We start from the raw sequence: 8,867 nt of genomic DNA on the forward strand, positions 1-8,867 counted from the left end.
GTGGCTCCGATTGTGGATGCGGCGGGTGTTATTCGCGTGTGCATGTGCATGTGCACCTCAGACATTGAACGGTACGAAAAGCCCCCGAGAAACCACCGAAAAAACCCCACCGGAAACCCACACAATACATACTTTTTTTTCCGTATTTCGTTTATTTTTTTCCTTTTGTTTGCTTGTATTTTTCGCCGCGGAGGAGGTGACCTCCAGAATGGGCGGCTGGCAATGCAATTGGCTGCACTTTTCCTTTGTGAGCCCGCCTTGCGTTTTATTGTGTCACGGGTTCGCGCGCAGATGGCAAAGAAAAAAAAAACAAAAAATAAACGACCACGGGCGTTTAACCAAGTGAAAGTCTGTTTATCTACCGGCGAAATTGAGAAAAACTCAAATAAACTATAAATTTAACGCGTTGAAAACTGAAATATGTGTTCTCAATTAGAAACGACACTAATTTACGTGCTTAGTGAAAATCGATATGGCGCAGCCTTTGACTTTTGGCACTTGCGAGTCAGTTTAGAGTGTCCCACACTGCGTATGCGTTATATATTTGTGTAAATTCTCGTTTTTTTCGTCTTAAATTGAATTTATTAAGTGAAAATATCCACGCACTGTCGGTTTAGGTCAGCCCTAACCTAATCTTAATGTACCGACACACTAAATCGCCATATAGTGGGTCGTCATCGGCGAAACCACCCCCCGCCCCCCCTGCAAAATGTATCCCCTTCTCGATTTTTGATTGCTCCTACCTCTCTGACTATCTCGTCCTTTCTCTCTCGCTCTTGTTCTCACACAGCGCGCAGGATTCGCGCTCTTTTTTATCGTCACCTCCACAAATGCAAAATTGCCCGGTGGGTGGCTGTTTAGACGAATGTGTATGAGTGTATAAGAGTCTGTCTGTGTGTGTGTGGGGGTCCTGCTATTCGGCAAGTCAGCTAAAATAACAACAACTGCAGCGGTGTTTTCACTTTCTATTCAAAAGCCTTCTAAGCTTAAATTGTGCTGCAGTTTTTAGTTACCGTTCGTTGGTCTATTTTTGGGGAATCCAAGGATTTACAGTTTTGGTTATTTTCAAGGTGGCTTACTATTTGAGGTGGAAAGTTATTTGACAGAATACCTTTCTTTATGGTTCGCAGTATTTTTAGACATTCTCTGTGACTCAGAAACTCAGAAAGTATCACTAAATAAAAATTTGTTAACTTTTAAAAATAATTTTCTTCGCTCTTGATTATACAACTTTATATTTATTGGTTAATCAGTGCTGTAAGAATTATTTATATTGTTCAAATTATATATCAAAATAACTTAACATATCTTTCATTTCAGTATCCTGACTCTCAACGCACAAGATCCCAACAAATCTCCCAGGATCCCCTGACTAGCTCTTAAACAAACGCACAATGAACTTCACCCCGTTTGGCAACACCTTCCCCGGCAATATTCCCGGCCTGCCACAGTTCACGACGAGCACGGCGCCGCTGGTTTCCACAGTAACGGCGGCCGTAACGGATGTGACTGTAACGGCCACCAATAATCCGCAGCAGCAACAGCAGCAGGATGCTTCCGGTAGCAGCAATCGGTACCAGCAGCAACAGGTAGCCCATTTTGGACAGGCCACTATGACATCCGGCCAAGGTACCAGTGGCAACAACAAGTTTCGTGGAGTCCAGGATGATGCGCTTCAGGGTGACAAGTACAATGGCCACTTGGTGGCTTCCTCCCAGCAACAGCAGCAGCAGCAACAACAACAGCAGCAACAGCAGACGCAATATGCAACTGTTGCATATGCAAGTGCAACGGCAACGAGTGCTACAGCGGATGCCCTGCAGGCAGGAACTTCCGGCCAGCAGCAACAGCAGCAGATGCAACAACAACAGGTCACTGCCCCACAGGAACTTACCCAAGATCTGTGCAACGCCATCCTTCAGCAACAAGGTAAGAATATCGAATAATTGGACTTCCTTCAGAAATTTAAAATTTATCAAATCAATAAAAATAATTTTGTTTGCAGTACTCCAGAATACCTCGTGGCAGACTTTGACGCCAGGAACCACTGTCGCCGACTACCTCTCGCATCTTCCAGCCAACACGCTGCCCCTGTCTTTGCACCACTTCCTCAAGTATTCCGCGGAGACGATCAAGAAAGAGAACCAACAGAATGTGGTTAGTAGCAAAATAAGCTACAACTATACTTCAGGATAGGGAATTAACACATTAACATTCCATTTCAGGTACTGCAGGTGCAGACGGGACCAGCCATTGGGATCAACACCCTGGGCACGACAACCATTAGTATACCTCAGCAGGAGCAATTGACGTTGCAGCCCCAGCAGCAGGCAACGTTGCAGGTGCAGACGCAAGCGGCGGTCACGGCGACAGCGACGACGGCGACTACGACAACGACAGGAGGATCTGGAGGCACTTCCGGCAAGAAAAAGAAGCGCAAAAAGAGGAGCAAGGACCGAAAACCAAAACTTCGACCTGGAGAGATACGCCTGGGAACAGCACTCGATGGCAGTCCGCTGTACATGTGTCCCGAATGTCATGTGGCGTATCCAGAACCAGAACTGCTTGAAGTACACCTGGTGGGTCACAACCTGGAGAAGCGGTACGTGTGCGACATTTGCCAAGCGTCGCTGAAACGCAAGGATCACCTAACCCGCCACAAACAGTCGCACAATCCGGAAAGACCGTACATCTGCACCGTTTGCCTGAAAGCCTTCAAGCGGAAGGAGCAACTGAGCCTGCATTTTGTGATCCATTCGGGGGAGAAGCGCCACCAATGCGGAGAATGTGGCAAGGGCTTCTACCGCAAGGATCATCTGCGCAAACACACCCGCTCCCACATTGCCCGCAGGGTCAAAGCCGAGTTGAATAGTCATGTGCGTCGTGAAAATGGTACCAGTATGTTGCAACCAGTGGTAACGGAAGCGACTACGGCGGCGCTGCAACATGCCAACCAACTGGCCACTGCGCAACAACAATTGCAACAGCAACAGCAGCAGCAGCAGCAGCAACAGCAACAACAGCAGCAGCAGCAGCAACAGCAGCAACATCACATTGTGATCACCCAGCAGCAACAGACAACGCAGCAACAGACTTCGCAGCAGCAGCAGCAACAGCAGCAAATGATAAATTAGCCAAATGATTTTTGTAAAGTCAGTTAAAGCAAAATTCAATTTAGTCTCATCTGAGCCCTCAGCAAGGGCTTGGCTGCTCAAAAACAAAACTCTCTCGGTCCACACAATTTAATTGACTCTCACAAATCGGATAATACAAACAGGAGGATGTTAGCTAATGTCTTCGAGGACTTCCCCATGGGAACGTCCTCAACGTTGTACAATTTTAATCGTAAGTCCACGATGATGATGATAATGGGGACCTTCCACAAGCAAAAGCACACTAACTGGGTTAGAACTTTAAGTATTTGGATTAAATGATTTAGAATTAGACTAAAATACATTTAAATTTACTTAGTAGTTTATTTTTGACTCAGTCAATTCCACTGATCTCTAAATCTTAAAGAAATAAACTTTTTATTCACTAAAATTCGGCATACCAAAAAGTTTGCTTAGTAAGGTTTTTAACCAAGTATTTAAAATGTGATTTTTCAAAAAGATCTCTCATGTAGCCTTTACGTTAATTTTCTCAATAATGGCAATAGTTAATATAAAGAAAAGAGTGGTCGGTCCCAGGCCTTTGTCCGCCCTAACATTCCATAATCTAATTTAAGACAAATGTGCAAAGGAATAATAATTTTATACGCAATGTATTTTAGTGAAATGTATTTTTCTACAATTAGAATCAATGTTGTATGTCTGTCCAAATGTACATACGCCAGTACGAATACATGGATGTACTGTTTACTGGCAGCGAACTATATATATTTATATAATATGTAAACAAATGCAATTTAGATTTACACTTATATTGTAGGAACGAATCTAAAATTGTGAATGTACGTATAACTTTTTGCTACACCGATAAATCAACCCACAAATCCTTGTAAATATGCAGTAAAATTATATATAATTTGATCTAAACTGAAGAACGGTTATTTTATTTATTACAATATTCTATTTTTCAGATGAAAACAAAATCGAAAACATCAGCGAAATTTATGTTTTGGGGTTATTTATTTGCTTTATTTAGAGTACTCATAAATTACGATTATTATGCACCATTTATTGTAGTCAATTAAATAATTAATCATTAGCATTATCCGTATTATTATCTGTATTCTGTATATGTATATATATCGGGGTGTTACTTTTATATCGTTTTTTGTTTTTATGTACGAGCAATTTTGATTTACTGTCCATGCGTGCGTACTTCACTAAGCTTAACATTATGATGTATTACAAAGTAGGCATTAATTTTATGGGGAAAGGGACGTGGCATGGAGGGGATATTTATTCACGGTAGGAAAGCGGACAGGATGGATCTGATAGCTTATCAAAATTTGTGCTGTATACACAATCAAATCAAAAAAATTCAATAATTAACTCTTTATGGATTTTTAATTTGGGTTCTAGTGATTATACAACGAGGACTTATTAAAAATATAGTTTTGTATTATAATATTTATAGGGATAGCTTTATGTGAGAGTGCAAATGTGTCAAAGCGGAAGTGGCCCAAATCCCATTGCTCAAATTGCAAGGTCGTTTCACGCTCACTTTTCAACATTCAAGATCGTAGATAATTTCTGCGTATTTTTCGTTTTGTTTTTTTTTTTTGGTAAGTTTTGTGTTTCGTTTTCGTTGCGAAAAGAACTGCTAAATCACTGTACAGAGAATGAAGCGTGTCTATGGGCCACACTCTACGGTCCACAGAGAAACTTGCGCTTTTGGTCTTCCATGTAATCGCGTGTGGACATCTGGATGGCCTGCTGTAGCATCTCGCTCTCGTTAACTCCTGTCGTAAATAAATATAAATAGTTAAAATTATATTATCTTTCACGTCAAACAACAATCTTACTCTGTAAAAACTTACCCTCATTTGCGTATGATGCTTCTAGCAATTCCTGGTAGAAGCTGGAGTAATTCTGCTCCATCGGCGACTTCCCATCTCCACCATTTTGTGGCGATCGAGAAGACTGCTTTGAGGTGCAGGGGCGCTGTTCAGCCTCCGGGGTGTTAGCGCGAGCCACTGACGGCACTGAATCACGCTTCGGACTTTTTCTCAGCGGAGCCTCTAAAACCTCGGCGCTGCAAGTTAGGAAGGAACGTAAAACCTCAGTTAACTGGACTACAAGCCTTCACGAACACCAACCTCATGCTAGCCAAAGGCGTCTCGCGAGTCTCGTGGCGTCGCTTCTTTCTGAGGGTGGTAGTGCGCCGCTGTGTCTTTGATCCTTTTCCAGAACGTTGGCTAGAAGCTGTGCTCGGTGATGAGCTACCACCACAGTGTCCCACCGAGCTAGTGCTACTCATATCTGTGGCATCGCTTTCGTAGCCACCCAGTTCGTTCACTTCCGATGGTAACTTGTGGCTAAACTGACTGAGCGTTTTCGGCGACAGGGAAAACGCGGGTGCCGCGGAATCACCACCACTGCCGCTGGTTAAAGATACGGCCTGATTGCCACTGCTGCCGCTGCCCCCACAAACCGAGTATTTTGAGGGCGATGCATCAGAATCTGTCAGGGCCTCCGCCGAAGTAACAGTTGAAGATGTAGCCGATCCTGCAGCTGCGTTGCTGCTGCGTGATCGTTGCATATTCTCGCGGCACCACTGCAAATAGGACTCGCGAGCTATTTGCTCCTCGATAGCTTCATTAGTGGCCTCCCAGTCTGTTGTTTTTAGCTTATCCTCAAACATGGTCTGCAATTTGGAAGGGTTGAAAATAGTATGGCATTTAAGATACGATATTATTATTACATACCTGTTCGATTTCCAACTGTTCACTGAGGCGCACTGCCTCTTTTGTTTGGATCTCGGGCTTGTAACCAGCCAAGCCCAGGCCCACGCCAACGGTGGCGTTGTAGGGATCTAAAATAGCATTGTAGTGTGAGCCGCGCTGATAGGATAAACGCAAAGGCGGATATCCTGCCTGCGACTGTTCTGAGTTAAAGATATTAATAGGATCTGCAAAAAGAAAAAAAAAAGTTTTAGGCATATTCATAGTACAAATGAAATGATCATAAATGGCCTACTTACTTGACTGGTAGCAGTATACTTCAACAGTGCGGCTGTATATCTCAGATATGGCTTGGATCTCAATATGATTACCATGAGCGTCGCGAGCTCGTTTGCGCTGTATATAGCTGTTGATGTCCTCGGTGACAAACTGACCAAAATACTCGCGATTCTCATGCTGCATTAGTAACCATTGTTAAGTATAATTTTTAAAGTGCAGCAAAAATAAACATTACTATATAATCCATTGTGTGTTGGCGGATCACGTCGTGCATCTCCTCGTCACCATATATTTGCAGCGAGATGGAGCGAAAGAGGCAGGCACCATCCTCCTCAACAGGCTTCAGTTCATAGCCGCGTTCTTCCATGCACTTCGCGAACTCGACATCGCGACGTTGCCACTCCTCCACTGGAATCAAGCGCTCCTTGGGCTGACGGTGTTCATCGCCACTGTTATAGCCGGATGTCTCCTCTGCTGATTTCAGTAGATTGTCATCTCCTCCGGCAGCAGGCGACATCTGAACCTGAACTTTGGGTACAGTGGTGCAGCCTAGACCCAAATGTTCGGGTGAGTTCCTGCCCACCGCTGAAGGACTGCTACTGCCAGAAGTCGAAGCCAACGGTGGGCTATTGCACTTGTTGCCAGATGAGCCGGGTCCTCCACTGCTTGCCGCTGCCGCCGGATGGTTTAATTTTTCACGCTCAAGACGATCGCGTTTATAGTGGTGGGCGTGAGTTTCGTGGTGGTCGCGACGTTTTGAACGCGTGCTGGGGAAGAGGGAAACCCGTTAACGATAAAATCCAAATAAAAGTTGTATACAAATTTAGGATTTTTAAAAACTGAACGCCAACTATTGATTTTATACCATTTTATCGAGTTTAGGTTTCAAATCAAACTTCTAAGTGAAATCTAGATTGTCAAGAGTCTATGACTATAATTTCCCTTGAAAGTTCGAACAAATATTTTTTAAGGCTGCAAGGAATATCTTTAGAAAAGTATTACAATTCTGTGACAAGTTAGTAGGACAACAAAGAAAACATGGATTAAAATGGCATAACTTTCTGTTTTTCCTAAAAATGCAAAAGAAAATTGAAAAAGACTTAATGATTAACAATCATTAAAACTTTCATTAAAAACTTTGAAACAAAATCATATGCCCATTTATAAAAAATATTCCTTTTTAGAAATCGTTCAACTATTACCAAATATTTAGAGGAAGAAAATAAACTGCATGGTCACGCTAGAATTTGAAATCTTTCGGAAGGACCCATTAAAAATCTTTTACTTACTTTACTTTGTATAATAGGTCATGAACCAAGAAAGGCAGGGAAAATCCCCTTTCTTGCAGCTCTTAGGCAAGTAAACCAATTAAATGCAGCTGGTAAGGGGCGTGGAACACCCAATAAGCTCATTGCTATAACTTACCTCTTGTGTGGGCTGCAGCGATGGGTGCGTGCCAGTTCGTCATAGACTTCGCTACGCCTCTGAGGACTCTGAAAAGGAGGCGGTAAAATGGAGCAAATCAATAGGTAACTCTAGGTTGGAATTTATAACGCTGCCCCACTCACCTGTCCATGACCGTCGATGACGACGTTGCGATGGTTGTGGCTAAGGGTATGATTGTGGGTCTGACTGACCACCGACTGTTCGACCACAACCACCTGGGCCTCCTTGTTATCCGGATCCACATTACCAGCCACGCGTTTCGCACTTGGTGGTGCGCTCACTGGCTTGATTGTCATGGTGGTGCGTTGTTATTTTTGTGTCCCTAGCCGTGTTTTCTCCTTTGTTGCAAGTTATCGTATAAACTTAATACTTTTTTTGAGGGGGCGAAAAGCGAGCGTCATTAACAGACACCTTTGGATTCGTAATCGTCGCGTTGCACACTCAACTCTTGTAAAACTATGTGTTCTTTGTCCCGAGATGTCGTCGCAGAAAATGCGACCACAGTGGTTCCTTTCACCCACTGAACGGAGTTTCTCTTTTTTCCGTATAGAAAAAACTATGCGGAGTTATTTCAAGATAGATGTGTGCTTTAATATTTCGTTTCTAATTGTGTCAACAAATCGATGACTGCTTGGTTTTACAGAACAAAAAAATAGAAAATGACAATTTCCAGATTTTCATCTGTTTGTGCAAGTGTGTGTGTGAGCAGTGTTTGCTATTGCTCACATTTATTGTTGTTGCCTCTAAACTCCGCGATTAAAGTCCGCTACTTCTTATCATTATGATTAAGCGATTTGCAGAAGATCTTTCTCACTATCTACTAACTTTTTCGGGGGTTTTAGATTGTTGATAATCCTGTAATTCGATTTTTTATTTTGTGCACGTTGTCCAGTGTGACCGCGGCTTTTCGACATGAAAATATTATTTTAGACTTATTTGGTATTTAAGACATTTTATTACAAGAATACCCCTAATGTTTAGATATTTTTTGCGCGCGATTTTTTAAAAGTAATTTATGTTATAACTTATAAACCTTGTCTTAAACCTTACTTAAGTGTCTTTTGAGAAATCAATATTTAAAAATTATTTGTATTCACTTCTATATTAAAATATTTACCAATTTTAGGTAACGTCAATGAACAATTCTTAAATACTTATGTTTTTATAGTTAAGAGCGCAGTTGAGAAATAAGATTTTAAATCATATAAAAAATAAACGAATTCTCAAATAGCTCACTGAAAAAAAATAACAAAAACCGTTTATTACGTAGACATGTACCACGCAGGTTGGT

At 42.3% G+C, this 8,867-nt stretch overlaps 2 protein-coding genes across 2 annotated transcripts; one reads left to right on the forward strand and one right to left on the reverse strand.

Moving 5' to 3' along the window:
- The first annotated feature begins 1,394 nt into the window (after window positions 1-1,394).
- Window positions 1,395-3,987, forward strand: LOC108114009 (transcription factor SPT20 homolog). The gene is made up of 3 exons (XM_017224756.1): window positions 1,395-1,929; window positions 2,006-2,157; window positions 2,226-3,987. Exons 1-3 carry the CDS (start codon window positions 1,395-1,397, stop codon window positions 3,132-3,134), a joined length of 1,596 nt encoding a protein of 531 aa, XP_017080245.1. The 3' UTR covers window positions 3,135-3,987.
- Window positions 3,988-4,495: 508 nt separating this feature from the next.
- LOC108114657 (OTU domain-containing protein 5-B) lies at window positions 4,496-8,478 on the reverse strand. The gene is made up of 8 exons (XM_017225731.2): window positions 7,699-8,478; window positions 7,556-7,623; window positions 6,366-6,897; window positions 6,151-6,307; window positions 5,876-6,078; window positions 5,267-5,814; window positions 4,988-5,202; window positions 4,496-4,909 (listed from the first exon to the last, which is right to left on the reverse strand). Exons 1-8 carry the CDS (start codon window positions 7,870-7,872, stop codon window positions 4,815-4,817), a joined length of 1,992 nt encoding a protein of 663 aa, XP_017081220.1. The 5' UTR covers window positions 7,873-8,478; the 3' UTR covers window positions 4,496-4,814.
- Between the last annotated feature and the right edge of the window lie 389 nt (window positions 8,479-8,867).

Source organism: Drosophila eugracilis, unplaced genomic scaffold, assembly GCF_018153835.1.
Source record: "Drosophila eugracilis isolate 14026-0451.02 unplaced genomic scaffold, ASM1815383v1 contig_2154, whole genome shotgun sequence".
In the NCBI taxonomy this organism is placed as follows: domain Eukaryota; kingdom Metazoa; phylum Arthropoda; class Insecta; order Diptera; family Drosophilidae; genus Drosophila; species Drosophila eugracilis.

Coding starts and splice junctions, on each gene's coding strand:
- LOC108114009 (XM_017224756.1), top strand. CDS start 1,395: ATGAACTTCACCCCGTTTGGCAACACCTTCCCCGGCAATATTCCCGGC. Junction 1,930..2,005: donor CGCCATCCTTCAGCAACAAG/GTAAGAATATCG, acceptor TTTTGTTTGCAG/TACTCCAGAATACCTCGTGG. Junction 2,158..2,225: donor AAGAGAACCAACAGAATGTG/GTTAGTAGCAAA, acceptor ATTCCATTTCAG/GTACTGCAGGTGCAGACGGG.
- LOC108114657 (XM_017225731.2), bottom strand. CDS start 7,872: ATGACAATCAAGCCAGTGAGCGCACCACCAAGTGCGAAACGCGTGGCT. Junction 6,308..6,365: donor AACACACAATGGATTATATA/GTAATGTTTATT, acceptor TTACTAATGCAG/CATGAGAATCGCGAGTATTT. Junction 4,910..4,987: donor AGCATCATACGCAAATGAGG/GTAAGTTTTTAC, acceptor TATTTACGACAG/GAGTTAACGAGAGCGAGATG.